This window comes from Copadichromis virginalis, linkage group LG22, assembly GCF_057382275.1.
Source record: "Copadichromis virginalis isolate Kocher_CV1m ecotype Utaka linkage group LG22, C_Virginalis_male_GT1.1, whole genome shotgun sequence".
NCBI classification, from domain to species: domain Eukaryota; kingdom Metazoa; phylum Chordata; class Actinopteri; order Cichliformes; family Cichlidae; genus Copadichromis; species Copadichromis virginalis.
Genome location: NC_140638.1, coordinates 4,879,968 through 4,896,812, shown reverse-complemented (window position 1 = coordinate 4,896,812; position 16,845 = coordinate 4,879,968). Strand labels below are relative to the sequence as shown.

Genomic DNA, 16,845 nt, shown 5'->3' with positions numbered 1-16,845 from the left:
AATGCAGGACTTTGTGCAGTTACTTTAGACTGGGTGAAGCAAATGTAATGTTGACTGTTAGCATACAGCTATCACATAAATTGAGCAGCATTATAAAAAAAAATAAATACGAGTTTTTTGGTTTATTTATAATTGTAAAAGCATCTATTCCCTTTAGTTCAGCCAAACCTCTTGTTTTATTGTCTTTCTAAAATTGATCCATGTCATTGGATTGTTTGGTCTGTTGGTCAGCTACTTGTTGATCCAAAATAGAGCTGTATAAAAAGATACATTCAAAAAAGCTCTGTTATTCCCACTAGCATGTAAAAAGTGCTGTGTGCCACTCTAACCATGTTCATTAAAAGGATAAAGTATTGATTTGGTCTTAGCACATAGGACCAAATAGAGTTCCAAGTCACTTGGAAATGAAACTGCAATTTAATCTGTTGTTAATATAGAAAAATATTATGGCAAAAAAAAATCCAAAAAACTAAACTAAACCTACAATGCAATCACACTACTTAAATGTGTTCGGTGCCATAATAAACTACCTACACCCTTACTGTTTCCATAGTAAGTAAGGGGGTAAGTGGCAGCCAGATAATTAGGTCCATTTGATTCACTGATCATAAGCAATTGTAACAATTTCTATTTTTTATTTTTATTTTTTAAAGGTTTGGTGGTTTGCAGGTCTGAAGCATTTGTGTGTATTCACGTAAAGCCAAGGAGAAAATACAAAAGTACCGATCTCAAGTATGCAATTGTTGCTGCCCATCAATATAGGAAGGGATATTTCACCATTTCCAAACAAGCTGAAGTCCAAAACATTCAAAGCAGTTCCCAAGGAGTGGCTGTCCCAGCAAGGCAGGCAGGGCATGCTCAGAGAAACAGCAAAATAAATATGAGTTCTACGTGTCAGACTGTGCAGGCCTCAGTTAACATGGTTTATGTTAGATGTTTGGCCATAATGCACAGAACTATATTTATTTTCCAGCAGTTGCTGGATCAGTCCACCAGGAACCGATCCACAGCTACTGAGACTAGTGACTGGGACGTGGAACGTCATCTCTCTGGTGGGAAGCAGCTAGTGCGTGAGGTTGAGAGATACATCAACACATGGCTTGGGCTCAGAAACCTCCTGGAGTTCTCCTGAGCTAGACTCTGTCTCAGTCTGGAGTTGCTCCTGGTGTTAGGCAGCAGGCTTTGGTGGGTATGTTAGTATCCCTCGGCTTGCTGCCTCTGTGTTGGAGTTTTTTCTGGAGCAGATGGAGGCCAGGGAGAGGGAGGTCTGGGCTTCTCTACTTAGGCTGCTGCCCCTGCAACCCAGCTCCAGATAAGAGACAGAAAATGGATGGATGGATGGATGGATGGATGGATGGATGGATGGATGGATGGATGGATGGATGGATGGATGGATGGATGGATGGATGGATGGATGGATGTTCAGCAGCTACAGCTTACCAGGTTATGACTCAGGGCAATCATCATAAGTGCAGCAGCCAATCTGCAACACAATGGCTGATGCAAACTCAAAGTGCTCCGTGCACACACACACACACACACACTAATACACGTATTACTGTAGATTGTTGCCGTTTTAATGACTGTCAGACAACAAAATATCCCACAACATCCTCCATAAAGTCTTGTCTGACTCTAAAAAATCATGCTTCATGGTTACTTGCTACTGCTACAGCACTGACAGAGAAAAGGTAGTGAGAACAAGACCAGTGAAAACATCCTCGCTGTGTCATGATCCAATTATTAGCTATATAATTACTGTCTTCAGGGAATGCTGTCCTCACACAGAGAAACCAGTAAGGTTATTCAGGATAGGAGACTGAGAGTGGAGTGAGTTTACTGACCATGCTGAGCTGTAGAGGAACACTGAGGTCGAGCTGCGAACTTTCGATGTTCATAATTGCTATTGTAGCAGATGACCTGAAGGCCAGCTCTGATTTCAAACCATAAGTGTGTCAGGTTAAAGTGGAGTCAAACAGTTTTCAAGCTGTAGTCCAAATTTAATTCACTTGATTTACCACCTAGGAGGGGCTTAGCATGCAGCCTAAGGTCAACCCAGGCCAAGCTGGCAAATTTCCTAAGAAAACATGTCAGACTCAATCTAAAACAGATCATTTATTAGATAGTCTTAACAGAACCCGGCTGGAGCTGGATCCTAATAACCTTAATAAAGAGAAGAATCAGATTTCTTTATTTTAGAATGGATTTCTTGGATACAACTGAGGTAGATTTTGTGAAAACTAGGTTTTATAATTAAATATAATTCTAAATAATAAAGTCTCACCTTCCTTTTAAAATGTATTTATTTTAATTTTGGGAATGAGTTATTTTTTGTACAAACAAAATGTGAATTTAACTGGCGTCAGTAACCAACTCTTTAGCGCTGTCTGGGTTTCCAACATCCATCCATCCATTTTCTTCCGCTTATCCGGGACCGGGTCACGGGCGCAGCAACCCAAGCAGAGAAACCCAGACTTCCCTCTCCCCAGCCACCTCCTCCAGCTTATCCGGGGGAACACCAAAGCGTTCCCAGGCCAGCCGACAGATATCCAGCGTGTCCTGGGTCTGCCCCGGGGCCTCCTTCCGGTGGGACAAGTCCGGAAAACCTCACCCAGGAGGCATCCTTGTCAGATACCCGAACCACCTCAACTGGCTCCTTTCGATGTGGAGGAGCAGCGGCTCTACTCTGAGCCCCTCCCGAACGGGCGAACTTCCAGCCACCCTTCGGAGGAAGCCCATTTCCGCCGCTTGTATCCGCGATCTCGTTCTTTCGGTCACTACCCACAGCTCGTGACCATAGGTGAGGGTAGGGACGTAGATCGACCGGTAAATTGAGAGCTTCGCTTTTACACTCAGCTCTCTCTTCACCACAACAGACCGGTACAGCGTCCACATCACTGCAGCTGCTGCACCAATTCGTCTGTCAATCCCCGGCTCCTTTCTCCTATCACTCGTGAACAAGACCCCAAGATACTTAAACACCTCCTTTCCAACACTGAAGTGCAAATATCTGCACATTCCTCCAATGTCCACTTGAGGCTGGCACACAAAACGAGTCGACCCCTGTAGACTGCTGTGTTAAAATGCCCAACTTTACAGAATCAAAACGCATGGATACCTTCTATGGATAGTTTGTCCATTTATAAAAACTGTATGGATGGAGACATCCACCTGCATCTGGAGTTCGAGCTGTGTTGTAGGTGGGCCAGCACAAACAGCTGTAGCCAGTAGGTGTCACTTCTACTATCTGGAGTCACTGAACTGGACTTTTCCATCATGTTTCTGTTGTTTGGATCATGGATAGGATTATCTGACAAATAGCAACCCTGCAAGCAAGTTAGTTGGGGCAGCAGCATCATCTACTAGTCTCTTACATCTATTTAATGTTTTAAACTTAAAGATTAAAGTAATGTTACCTGTAGAGTCAATTTGATCAAGCTTGCTAGCATTAGCTGATAATTTAGCACTCCACCCCCAAAAAAATAAAAAATAAAAATAGGATTGACACCACATGGAGCTATTTAAAATCCTGTGGGACCAAATTATCTTATGCAAACACAAGAAAGAGATTAAAAAAATACTTTCTTCAGCTTGGCATGTAGGAAACAAGCTTTCACGTTTGTAAATTGTTGAGTTTCTTTTTATTATTATCTACAATTTGAACTATTTCTGTGATTGCTCTGGTTTTAAATATCTAAATGTGACATCCACCTTCTAAGAAAGTACTGACTAGTAATTGGTCAGTCACTGGCCTGTCTGTCTGCTACTCCACAGGCTCCGTAATTGATCTAATCACTAACTACTGGGACTGCAGCCAGTGAGTAATCTATTATTTGCGCAGACACGTCTGCCATTTTCTGCAGCAAGGTTAGAGGTGAGCCAGATAAGGAATCAAGCTTCAGAATCAGTTCCTGTCTTTAGTTTCTCCTTTGCTTTTTATGGGGGCTGCTGTAATTGTGAGCTTAGGTGAGTTCATTCCTCAGCTTGGGCCAAGCTGCACGGCAGGTAAAGAAGATTTTGGTCTCCGGATTGAAAGCTGATTTTAGGGTTGTACTCAAGGTCCTGGTTATAATGTATATTTTGTGACAGGTTTGGGGGCTGGGTGATGGTACATACCACAGTAATATTACTCACATATTGAATTGTGAAACATTGCCAAACGCTGCACTAGAATTGGATTCATTATTTGGCATATTCACTCAGTAGCTTTAGTGCGGCTGTGTTCTTTACTGAATGTTTGCTGATGTTGGAATTCCCACTTTTCACCAGCAGAGGCCAGTAAAGGTAAAGTAATTCTCTCCCATGCACTCTTATACATACTCATAGTAACTGATTCCTGAAGATGGAAATCTAGATGTAATGAAAAAAGAACAGTAGCTGTACTGTATTTTTTAATAAAGCAGTGGAAATTATATAGTTTATGTTGATGAGATATCATGCAATATTGATCATTGAACATTTAGATCAAACCCATTCTAGCTACTATCTTAATGATCTGTTAATGTTTCGATGGAGGATGTTAAGGTTAACTAAAACACTGAAACTGAAAAGGCCAGAAATCACTCCTGTAAAGGTCACAGTTCACTGTGCAGTCCTGAGGAGCAGGTTAAAGCTCTAACATGGATAAAAAGCTCCTGGTTTTTTGTTTTTTTTGACCAAAGCTAAACTGATGAAAAGTAGAAAACTTTTTGGTAGTAAGATGCTCAGTTCAAGAGCCTGCAAGTCTGATGGCATGAAGGTTCATTAATGCCTATACAATCGGCAGCTTGCAGCACCATGAATGCTGAAAGGTATATTCAAGTTTTAGAGCAGCATGTGGCTGAAAGTTAAACTGGCCTGCCTGGAGTTCAGACCTTTCATCAACTAAAAAATAAACATCTGGATCATCATGAAAAGTACAACAAAGAAAACCTATGATTGCTGAGCAGCTCCATCAGATAACAGTGGGATAACAAAGGCTTCGAGCATAGAAGGCCACACGCGCTTACAAAACACTGATATCATGTTATTCTTTGTGATCTTTTCTTAAATTATGTCTTTAAGGTTAGTTTAAATAGTGGCAGTTAATTAAACGAGATTTATTAAAATATTAAATACCTGAGTCAGAACGTTACACGCGGATCACCTTAAGAGTCTGGGAAACTTTGTAGCTGCCTAACTTTTTTTTGAATGTTCTGGCTCCGTTGATTTGACACATTGGAATGTGTCAAAAAAGGGGGGGAAGGTTGAGCTTTAACATCAAACCAGGATTATTTGAACATTTTATAACTTCATTTGTGTCTTTAATAATTTAGGAATGGTAAAGCTTAAGCTAATAGCGGTCCGAGAAGACGGACCTTTTAGAGAATCAGTGAAAAAGCATAAACTATCACTTTCATGTTTAATCATTACTCATTGAAATGAACTGAATAGCGTTTAGAAGATTTGTTAATTTTTTGTCTTTTGTTAAAAAGAGGGGTTTCAATAATTTTCAGACACACCTTGCAAATGTGCTTATAACGAGTTGGCACTCGGCCTTTTGAAGGTCAGAAGCTTCGTTCGGCGTGACTGTCCGGACTGATAAAGTGTAAGAAATGCCTTGAGTGCGGAGGGCTAAATGCAAACATGCTTACACACACATAAGATATGATTAGAATAAGTCCCTGGGACATTCTGAATGTTTTAGACCAATTCTGAATCACTAGAAGGTCAGTAGATAATAACATTAGATTATTAGGGTTAGGAAGAGAGGTGTTTTGGTTTTCTGTCTCTTACAGAGAAAGGAACAGACACCAGACGAGGTCACAGAGATGCGAGGATCCTCCGTAGCAGAGTCAGACACAGTGACTGCCGAGACATCGACTGGGTCCAAGTGTCATGGCGTTTGGGCTCCAGCTAGTCACCACAAAAGGATGGATCCCATAAACACAGCAATAACCATGAAGGGGTTGGCGGAAATCTGGAAACACCAGACCAACGAGGTTCGAGAGGCTTTTGGGCAAAAAGGGGACACCTTCCTGTTCCTTTTTCTGGAGAATACACAGATCGTTGTTTGAAATCGAGGCAGAATAATCCCCTGGTCTGTGTTACGACTGAAGGGTTGTCTAACCCCTGAGGTTGAAGAATTAAGAGCAGAGGATCACCCAACTGGACGACACTGGTAGCTGCAGCAATAAAATAAAGGTTAAGAGCTCTTCGGACAGAGGTTCTAGTCTACGTCTGAATGGTATAAGGGAACACCAAATAAAGCTGTGGGAGAACAGGGGAGTGTCATCTGGACCTGCTATCCTTGTAGTAATAGTTTTTCTTGCATCTGAATTGCGCAAACACAGAGGTCATCCCACATATGGTTCGCCCCTCAGGGGGACAAAGGACCTCAGGAGTGAGAAGAGATGAACCCGGCCACACTGGGCTACAGGGTGTTTGTGAGGTCATTATTCTAATGACCTCATCAGGGGGAATTGTAAAATTATGATATTATTTTATGCCATGTTATACCCCTAATTAAAGATTGTGAATTATTATGTAGTTTTAGTTTGCATTATTCTCCTGAATTAGAAGAAGCTGATAACTATTGCATTAGTTAAACTGATTTGCATTACATTAAATTGCTGACTTGTTGTGAATGAATGATATTGTTTTATGATGCATTATATTGCTGAGTTATAAGAAATACTGTTCGCAGAAGGTTATTGTCTAATTTGTCTGAGTAGAAGAGAATAGAGTGTGCTGGAGTTTTCTGCCCCATTTCAGCAGGAGCAGATAAACAGGGAGCCAAGGTCGTAGCTCAGGCGCTGTGTGAGAGAGAGCATGTGAATGTTTAGGCTTTTTATGATAAGGTGGAGGCACCAGAGGCTATAAAAGTTTGAGCAATGCTCCACCATTTTGAGATTTTGAGGCTGTCTGCATCAGTGTCCATCTCCCACGTGTGTGATCATTAAATCATCGTTTGACTCAACCCGGCCGGACCAGTGTTGTTATTGTGGTTTTTTCTCTTGTCTCCATCCCCAATATTTTGAACCTTAACATCTTCCAAACACCGAGAAAGAAGACAGGAAGCTCCACGGCAGTAAACATGACCATGTCCCATTAAATTTAAGATTACTTTATTTTGTTCTTATAATTCTCAGTTTAACCATTTCATTTGTTTATATGTGTTTTACTGTGTATAAATATATATTGGTTACATGATCTGGAAATGACTGCAAAAATAAAACTTTAGAAACTCTTGGTTTGATTTTTTTCTAATTCTAAATTAAAAATTCTGAATGATTTAACTTACAAGTTACTCCCATAAGCTTCTTATACTATAAAGGCTGTAGATGGAAATTGTTGTTTCTAAGTCCCACAGCTCACCAGTAGAGGGCAGTAGAGAGCCTTTATTGTATGTATGATTATGACACAGGGGAGGTCAAAACCTCACTGAAACACCACTGAGTAAAATGCTTAATAGATATTATAATATTTTATATATATTACAATGTGGTATGATTTTCGATATTTCTGTGCATTGTCAGAATGCTCTGTTGTTCTTTGTTTTACTACTTTCCTGTCTGTAACCTCATTACAACTTTATTTCCTCTTCATTATGTTGTCCAACTGAAAAATTATTTTAATTACAAACAGTTCTAACATATGCAGAGGTTTATATGCATATTAGTCTTGTATTGTTCGCTATATATGTAAATCCATGAATAAATACAATAGTGAATTCTAACAGCTGTTATATTGTAACATAAATAAAATGGCATTAATAGGCCATTTAATGACATAATGCACGCAGTACCTGTCCTGCTATTGCCTACTGTTGTGTCTCTATTGACAGATTGCTGTATTAATATTAATATGACATTTATTTTTGTTGCATTTTTAGTTTCAAACTAAATATTTAAGTCACTTTTAAATAAACCTGATAATCAAATAAAACAAAAAACATATTTTCATAATTATATAAAGAGCTTTTTTTTATTGAAATCCAATGAGACAACACTGCTCTGTTAAACAACAGTCAGATGATATATATAAAAAAGAAGAATACTGGTCATAATAAGGCAAACGCTTCAGCTTTGTAACACTCTGAAATCTTTTGGAGAGGTCTGTAACACTTTCACACACAAACAGTTTCATTCAGCATCTGTTTTTCATTAACACTGAACACCATCAAAAGGCTTTTAAAATGAAAGGGACTTCCTGCTCAGCTGCGGTATCTGTGCGAGCGTATCTTGCGGCTGAGGGTTCGGGCGATGCGGTCGACGGCGTAGCTGATGTGTCCCTGCTTCTTGTCATCTGCAAGTGACAGGCCCTCGATGTTTCCGCTGTACCACAACACCCATCCGGCCAGAGACACGAGTAAAAACAGGGCTCCTGAGCAGAGGACACAGATTCATCATTTTTTTATTACTAGGTCATAGAAATTCATCTAAACAGAACAATTACAACCCCAGCCCATTTAATGATCTAGTCTTGAGAAAGAAGCAAAGATTATCTCCTTAATAAAAATAATAAAAAAAGATGTAGAGCACGTGTTGTTTTAAGCCTTTTTCTGTAATAGTTAATTTCCACCCACAAGTTTTCTCATGTTTTTGTGTAACATTTTATCTCCTCATCTATTTTGTTGCAGTTCTATCATAAAGGTCACTCTACTCCTTTCTTGTGCTCTGTACTTCTACTGCACAGTAAAAGTTCAAATGCTGTTTCATATTTGTAGAGTCTGGCATTTGTTTGACTTTGTTGCAGTTTAGCCTTTGATATTGTCTGATATTCCACATAACTGATATTTACATAGTTTGCATGGTTAAGACCACCTGGACAAAATCACAAATCACCAGGAAATGGTAATTACATCATTGGTGTCATATATGCAGTTGGCTGGCACATTTTGGCGGATGCATGAATGGATGAGTGGATATTGCAGCCCAGCTTCCAGCCAGGAAAGAATCTGCAAATAAACTTTGCAGTTATTCTGAAAACAGCTGACTCGACTATTTTCACTGCTGTGAGAAATCTGCTTTTGAAGCTCCATCACTTTGAGATTTGGCTCAGAGAATCACATTTTGTCTGTTCCCTGAAGGTAAATGGAGACATGGCAGTCTCTCTCCCACCTATCTTGAAATTGTCTGCCTCCAGCATCAGCTCCCTGTTTGGCACCATTGTCAGAGTACTAGCTTTTTAGCTAGCGGGTGCAGAGGAGGTGTGTGTGTGTGTGTGTGTGTGTGTGTGTGTGTGTGTGTGTGTGTGTGTGTGTGTGTGTGTGTGTGTTGGTGTACAGCTACAAATATGCAGACAGCTATTCACTGAGTACCTGAAGTTATAATAACTTTTGCAGAGAGCTAATTTTGATGCTTTAAAGTTCACAGAGATGTGCAAAATTCCTTCCTCTGCTTGTGAATTAATGTATATGCTGCTATGACTGTGAGTTTATATTAATTCTAATAATTAAGACCCATTTCTGTAATATACTTACATATCTATATTATTGCTAATATATATTGTAATATATCTATATCACTAAAGCACTTCTGGATGGATGCAAACTGCATTTCGTTGCCCTGTACCTGTGCATGTGCAATGACAATAAAGTTGAATTCTATTCTATTCTATTCTAATTCACGCTCCAGTTGACTCGTCACTTCTGTTTAATGTCAACCCACTTCTGTTTTTGATTAAGCCACACAAGCATACCAGAGTACACCAACACGTCTCCAAGGTCCCTGTCTTGGATCTTCAGATTGGCGAAGACCCCCACCAGCAGAGCGGCTCCACCCACTACATCCATAAACACGGCAAACGCCAGAGCCAGTTTACAGTGGGACAACCCAGTATATTCGCCCATTATTGAGCTGGGAGGGAGGAGGAGAGGAAAGACTGTTACAATCTGACAGAACCACAGGTGAACTAAACCCGCTACAGGATCACTGATGCTTCCACATGTACTAGTGGAAGAATGATTCACGTTAACACTGACAAAATTAAACATATTAAATGTTTAAATTAAATGTTGTAAATACACAGAATTCAGACATTTACATTCTGATCAGAGTTTAGATTAAAGCTAAATACATGGGACAGAGGCCTAGAATCTGAAATGTCAAAAGAAGGAGGGACTGCTTTCCTGATTTGGTCTCTGAAAGAAATTTATGATCCTGGTCTATGAGAAGCTGTAAATACAATATCAGTCTCCTACCTGCAAAACTGGCCTCCAAAACCTGCTGACAAAGATGACACATTCAAATATTTTAGGGATTTTGAGCATCAGTGATTCTGTGTTAAACTGAACACCACTCCTGAGCGTTCTTAATCATAGAGTACCAGATAATGGTACCAGATAATATGAAGGCTCTAGCTCAAGTGGTTAACTAGATAATTATATTTTAAGACAGCCTTCCAAAGATGATTTCCTAAAAGACAAAACAAAACTGTTTTCCTTCATTAGAAAGCTAGGGACAGTAGGGACCTGAAACTTTCTACTAGAACAGTGTCTTTCAGGCAGAAAGATGACACTAGCTGCAATATAATAATGTACCACAGAACCAGAAGCAGTAGGTTATACATGATTCGTGACTGAGTCTGCTTTAAAAACTGTCTCAGTTTAGTTTCAAGATGATCCCTGTTAGGGGCAGTTTAAGTTCTGGAGGTAAGAAGATCCACATCTCTGATGACAACCTGCAGCTTCCATAGATGCTCCATGTTACTGAACCAAAAGCCTTAAGAGGAACCACGAGGTTACTGTGTTAGTCACTGATTGTGTGAGCATCTGCAAAGTAATCTAAGATCGGCAAATGTAATAAAATACAAAACTTTACATGTTTAATTTCTTAAGACTATGGAAACAGTGTAATGTTATCAGCTTCTTATCCCAAATTTGAATTGCCTGCTCATCATAAGAGGGTTGATTTATGTGAAAGCTGCCTGTGTGAGACCCTTATAAGACTATACCAAACATATCAAATCAAACCAAAATTTATTGATATAGCAAATATTAAAAACAATAAAGTTAACCATAGTGCTTCACAGTCAGTAACGCAGACACACAGCTGCATTTTGAACTAACTGAAGCCGGTAAAGAGTACACTGTACACAAAGGAGTACGGCGTCACTGTGTTTGACAGGAGGATTCAATCTTTTTGCAAGCGGTCAACTAGACCCAGAGCTGTTTCTGCCTGGTTTGTAACAGGAGAACATAACAATGTTCTCTTGGATTATGAACTAAAGTTAATTTAAAGACTTTCTTTCACACATAAACTTTGACTCACGTGCTGCTGTTGTCCGTTAAGTTATAAAAAACAACGCCTCCGTAGACGGGTTTGTTCTCTCCACCGTGTTCTTCACTTCCGGCTTGATCTGCGCTCTTACTCACCTGCAGCCACCACGCCCTTCTGGTGACACGTTTCCGGTCCGGATTTCACCCTCTTCTTCTTTTTCTTTTCCTTTGCTTCTTGGCATTTTACAGCTTCATAAACGCAAAGAAATTTATTTTTAAAACGCACTTTTTATTGTTATAGTTTCACTGTATTTATTTAATGTGAGTGTTTTATTGATTAATAAAGAATAATAAGGGTCCCTTTTAACACTTTTTAGATATTTCTTTTAATTTGAATGGAAATCTTTTAGGGGGTAAAAAAAAAACAAAAAAAAAACCACCGCCCCTCTGCGCATGTGTGAAACAACTAAATCTGCGCGCGGTACACCTGTTCCCGCCAGTATAATCAGGTAATTGCCACCGGGAGTGTGCGAGGCGGGCTGTAGGGCCGCAGGTGTGGCTGGTTTCAGGTCATATTACTGAAGTATAACTGCGCACAGAACTACTGGAGACAAATAATAACAGGTTTATCCAAACACGCGGTTTATTACCGCTCTGTAGCTGCTGCCCGGCAGACCTCTCAGCCATGAATCCTTCCACCAGCAGAGAGGATGCAAGCCCACCAGGTAACAACATGCGGCCCATCCACTTGCCCACAGCAGGCGTACGAGCGCCAGGAGTCAGACATTTAAACTTTTACACCTTCTCCAAACGCACTCTTTCTTTTTCTTCCCTGCACATGTTAAAAGAATGAAAAGTGGACTCGCCTTTAGCTTTAACGCAGCTAAAACCTGATCACAAACATTCCTGAGAAGCAGTGCTGGCTGCCCTTTTGTGTCCTGACATCACTTTTACTTTTAAATACACGGTTCTTGTTTGTTTGCTAGTTTTCTGTAATGACTGTTTTATTGATGCTCTGCTTCCTTCTTTTCGTTTCACTCTTTGGGCTTTCACGCCGTTTTTCTAAAGCGTAAGCGGGCTACCAGGCTATGCGAGTAACCTCGGTGAGTTGTTGGTTTATTAACCTTAACAAGCGACTGATAAGCAGTAATTAATCTGCATTCGTCAACCATAAGAGTCTCTTTTTAAAACGTAAACTTTCGCTTCGTTATTTTGTTTCATATTATTATATATATATATTTTATAAATATTATGTCTTTGAATTTGGGTAGGACGTTAAGCTAGTAAAGCTAAAGGGAAAAGGTATGAGTTTATCAATTATAGCAAAATTCTGTCACTGCTACTTATTTTTGTATTATGCTTTGACTCGGGATTTTGAAAAACTGAATTTATTAATCTCTATAAAAATGACTTTTTAATTGAGAGCATTTCCTAAATAAGGCACAACCTTTGGGGATGAGCAAGAGAAAATAAAGTTGTGGCTGAACGTTGAAACCACAGAATTATTACTAATGTGGCCCAATAATAACAATAATTGTGTGTGTGTGTGTGTGTGTGTGTGTATATGTGTATATGTGTATATGTATATGTGTACTAGCTTTTTAGCTAGCGGGTGCATATATATATATATATATATATATATATATATATATATGCCTGTACGTTCAGCACTAAGGCCTCAGTGTGAACTTAGTGTTTGTGTATGAAACAATAGATGGTAGACAGAGAGACACACTCTTGTTGTGTGGAATATCACCTAACATATTAAAATGTTCATACTGATAATATTTATTAAAGGCAAGATGGAAACATTTTTCACAGACTTCAGGTTTATTAGTTACTATTTTTGAGTTTTTTCCTCTTTTCTTTTTTTATGTCAGAGCACTACATGCCCCAGTCATCATTAGCAGCTGCAGCATCATCTTCATCAGCAGCAGGAGGAGGAGGAGGAGGTTTATATCTAAATGCCTACGAGGTCTCCTTTCCCCTGGAGGAGAATATAGAACGACCTCCTCCCTATCACCTGAACCAAGGCCAGCAGATGATGGATGGTATGTCACTGAAAATGTTTGTAATTCCCAAACAGTTGATGCTTTTGTTAAATTCTTTGACCAAAAACTAGAAAGAACAGCTTCAATCACATCCCGATTGTTTGATTTTAAACACGTGGTGCTGGTTTATAGAAGCAAAACTACAAACATGTCACTGTCCAAAAACATTTCGACAAAACATGTATTTTTTGGCTTCCTGGTATAATACGTATTCATAAACTGTTAACTTGAGATATGTATGTATGTATTCATTCTTTCCCGTCTTTTCCCTCGTCTTCCTCCTCCTGCAGAGCCAGTGGTGCAGGAGCCTCCTCACTCTCAGTACAGCACCTTCATCCTGATCTCTAACCTGCGCGCTCACCTCTACGTCACTCTGGAGAAGAACGCCTGGCTGCAGAAGCGCATCGAGGAGCTCGAGGAGGAACGCAACTTCCTGCGCTGCCAGCTGGACCGCTTCATCGTCAGCATGAGGAGTCCTGAGGGTCAGGCTCGTTGACTCTCACCCCATTTAAAGTTTTCAGAAATAAAAAAGCATTTGATTTTGTGTTTTCCCAATTATAGAGTGGAGCGGGGATGCCCAGCGTGGTGTGAAGATCCAGCCTGCCAGCTCTCCTTCCCCTCCGTCCCCCATGACCACCAGGTCCGGGATGACCCTCAAACGCATCCAGGGATCAGGATCTCGGAGCCGCCGCAACGCTGGTGAGGAAGATGCTGACACACGTATGTAAATGAATATGTTCTAAATGCTTAACTTTAAAGTAGAGAAGTCTTTTTGTCATGTTTTTGTTTTGTTGGGGTTTTTGTAGCTGTAACCAAGCAGGAGTTTCACGTGGAAGAAGACAAATACTACACCGAGGACGAGTATGTGGAGGAAGAAGAAGAAGAGGAGGAAGAGGAGGAAGATGTGGACTCTTCAGTAGAGAAGGGGATTAGGAAGAAGGGCAGAGGGCGGGTCAGTGGAGAGCCAAGGATGAAGATGAGGAGGGTCTTCAGGATCACACACGGGAGGGAACGACAGAGAGGTGAGAGTCATGTGACAGAAGACGTGATGTAATATAACTATAATTCACATAAATCTTGTTTTGGTTCTGATGTGAAAAGTTTAAAAAACAAAAGTCGTGTTAAAATCCAGAACTCTGTTTTTAATCCCAAAAACATTTTTATCCAAACTCCCCCATGTTGTCAAATATACATAATATGGGCTCGACTTGCATTTCTAACCCCAGCTAAGAAGTCGTTATTAGAAACTCATCATTCTGAATCAGCAGGAAACAAAAACGCTACAACAACACTGTGCTGGAGCCTCAGCCTCCTGTCTATGACACACTTACTTCACTCAGCATTTTATGTTCCTTCCATCAGTTAAAGACCCAGACGGGGTTTTGATCCGTTACAAGAAGATCCTGTCCACCTACCAGCGGGTGAGGAGCATGTCCAGAGCCTTCCAGATCCACGGAGTCGACCGAAACACCATGGCCTCCACCTCCCCCATCGCCGAGCTGCTGCTGGTGGCTCCAGAGAAGGTGAGGACTCCTCTGATTTCCTGTTTTATTGAGCTGTTCTTTCAACTAAGTAATTTGAAGAAAAATAATAATAATTTGCCATCTGTATTGTATCTGTGAATTTCCACTATTTCTTTTTTAAAGTCTACATTTTAAGGAACTCCAATGATTCACTCTAAGTTTATCACACTTTCCAAGTAAAGCGCTTAGACTCAAGGAGACGTTTCTATTAAAGTTTCTAGTGTTGAAATAATTCTTTGCATGTAGGATTCTCTAAAAATAAGAAAACTTGATAGGAATAACTGCATAGAGCTTCTGTTTGCATATTATAAAACTGAAATTATTTTAGAATCCGTGAACAGTCCAACATTTCCTGCAGGTGTCAGAAGTCGGAGAGTTTGAGGCGTCGAAGGAGAAGCTGTTGGATTACGCCCGGAGGTGCTACAAGACGATGGATGACGAGACGCACGCCAAAGTCCAGACCATGAAGAAGACTCACAAGCTGCTGCCCATCTCCTACAGGTTCAGAAACTGAGAGCGGAGCGAGGCGGGCAGCAGGACCAGCTGGTGGGAGCTTTCTGCACTTTGTTCTCATTTTTCTTAAAGTCAGAATATATAATAGGATGTGAGAAGATTAAATGCCAAATTACAGGGCATATTCTGATTTATTTATTTATTTATTTTCATTGAACTGCTTTATTTATGTTTTTGTTTGTTTTTCCTTGTGCAGCTATTACAGTTGAGAGTAGTTTTTTACTCCTCTGAGCTATGACAGTGTTTCACACTGAAGACTGAAGTACTTGTTTTTTGGGGGGTTTTTTTGTTTTTGTTTTTTTTGCTTTACCCTAAAAATTAACTGAAGAATTAAAAAGAGAGAGCGCATATGTTGTTAATTATAATAACTCATCTCTGAGGTATTATAATTTTCTTGAGGGAACCGTCTGATTCATCAGTACCTGCAGATATTTTATAGAGCAGGTATAAGAGACAGAAGTTCGAGTAAATGTGCCTCAAAGTTTTGTTATATAAGAGAGAAATATTTATTATCTTTATTTTTGGCTTAGTGTTTGATTTTTCCTTTTGCACTGAAATGATGTACATGGATTTTTGATGTTTCATTAAAAAAACTTTATTCATTGATGTGTTTCATACAAAAGTTGTTTAAGTTAAATGTGAAAGTATTAACGGTGATGTGAATTTTTTTTCTTTTTTCAATTCTGATAACATAACATGTAAAATGCAATACTGTACAATAGATTAAATAACCTTAAATGTATTAATGTATTGTTTTCCTGACTCTGACTCATTTGATGTAATGAGGCTGACAAAGTGACAACGTGCTGAGCTCAGTGTTTACAAACAAAGTCATTAAGAGCTAAAGAAATCAAATTAGACTTAAATGTTTTGCTAAAAAGATGTTATCTAAAAAAAGAAAAATTAGACTTGCAAACTCTAGCGCCCTCCAGTGGAAGAATTTGGGGAATTAGTTCATTAATAAAGAGAAATTGTTATTAGGGATCAATGGGATCCAAAACATTTAATATTGAGCCGGGCTCAAAACATAAAAATCTTTTCCCAGTTTTTTTTCATGTACATCTAAATGTATATATTACATATGGGTTTATTATAGGTCTATTTTATGCTCCACATCATTTGGGATTTGCTTGTAATTTTATTTATTTTATTTTTTCACTAATCTAATGATGAAACTGACCTCACAGCCCGTTGTTCACCAGTGGGCTAGTTTCAGTCATTATGCAAACTGAAGAAGGCTTGCTTTTTTTTTTTTTTTTCCAAAATGACGCCTCTGGCCGTAACTGCGTGTGTATAAGCGTGTAAAACCTGAAGATAGTCAGATTAACAGTATTTTTGTTTCTATCTGCCATTCTGCAATTCATCTCATGTAAACAATAATGTGTAGCACAGCGTGACGTGAAAAAAGGCACATACCTTTGACGTTACGTGACGAACTCTGTATTCCTCGTCCACACGTAAACGCAAAAAAGGAGTTTTTAAAAAAATCTGTTTTCGTTGATTCCAAACGCCGTTTACGTGTGGACGAAACAGCTGCGTTTTCAAAAATACCCGTGTAGGTGTGGACGTAGCGTAAAAG

At 39.6% G+C, this 16,845-nt stretch overlaps 2 protein-coding genes across 6 annotated transcripts; one reads left to right on the top strand and one right to left on the bottom strand.

Moving 5' to 3' along the window:
* Positions 1–7,145: 7,145 nt before the first annotated feature.
* LOC146682480 (transmembrane protein 238-like) lies at positions 7,146–11,340 on the bottom strand. 3 transcript variants are annotated; one of them, XM_085446678.1, is made up of 4 exons: positions 11,232–11,296; positions 10,163–10,187; positions 9,661–9,818; positions 7,146–8,343 (listed from the first exon to the last, which is right to left on the bottom strand). In XM_085446678.1, exons 3-4 carry the CDS (start codon positions 9,809–9,811, stop codon positions 8,174–8,176), a joined length of 321 nt encoding a protein of 106 aa, XP_085302804.1. In that variant the 5' UTR covers positions 9,812–9,818; positions 10,163–10,187; positions 11,232–11,296; the 3' UTR covers positions 7,146–8,173. The 3 variants fall into 3 exon arrangements, with proteins under 3 accessions (XP_085302804.1, XP_085302803.1, XP_085302806.1); XM_085446677.1 differs by having other exon boundaries at positions 10,163–10,184; positions 11,232–11,293; XM_085446680.1 differs by lacking the exon at positions 10,163–10,187 and having other exon boundaries at positions 11,232–11,340.
* Positions 11,341–11,670: 330 nt separating this feature from the next.
* On the top strand, positions 11,671–16,020 carry LOC146682479 (coiled-coil domain-containing protein 106-like). 3 transcript variants are annotated; one of them, XM_085445928.1, is made up of 7 exons: positions 11,671–11,904; positions 13,060–13,230; positions 13,521–13,712; positions 13,792–13,929; positions 14,037–14,252; positions 14,593–14,753; positions 15,112–16,020. In XM_085445928.1, exons 1-7 carry the CDS (start codon positions 11,865–11,867, stop codon positions 15,265–15,267), a joined length of 1,074 nt encoding a protein of 357 aa, XP_085302054.1. In that variant the 5' UTR covers positions 11,671–11,864; the 3' UTR covers positions 15,268–16,020. The 3 variants fall into 3 exon arrangements, with proteins under 3 accessions (XP_085302054.1, XP_085302053.1, XP_085302055.1); XM_085445927.1 differs by having other exon boundaries at positions 13,792–13,950; XM_085445929.1 differs by lacking the exon at positions 11,671–11,904 and adding an exon at positions 12,171–12,282 and having other exon boundaries at positions 13,792–13,950.
* Positions 16,021–16,845: the final 825 nt, after the last annotated feature.

Coding starts and splice junctions, on each gene's coding strand:
- LOC146682480 (XM_085446680.1), bottom strand. CDS start 9,811: ATGGGCGAATATACTGGGTTGTCCCACTGTAAACTGGCTCTGGCGTTT. Junction 8,344..9,660: donor AGACGTGTTGGTGTACTCTG/GTATGCTTGTGT, acceptor TCCTCTGCTCAG/GAGCCCTGTTTTTACTCGTG.
- LOC146682479 (XM_085445927.1), top strand. CDS start 11,865: ATGAATCCTTCCACCAGCAGAGAGGATGCAAGCCCACCAG. Junction 11,905..13,059: donor AGAGGATGCAAGCCCACCAG/GTAACAACATGC, acceptor TTTTTATGTCAG/AGCACTACATGCCCCAGTCA. Junction 13,231..13,520: donor AGGCCAGCAGATGATGGATG/GTATGTCACTGA, acceptor CTCCTCCTGCAG/AGCCAGTGGTGCAGGAGCCT.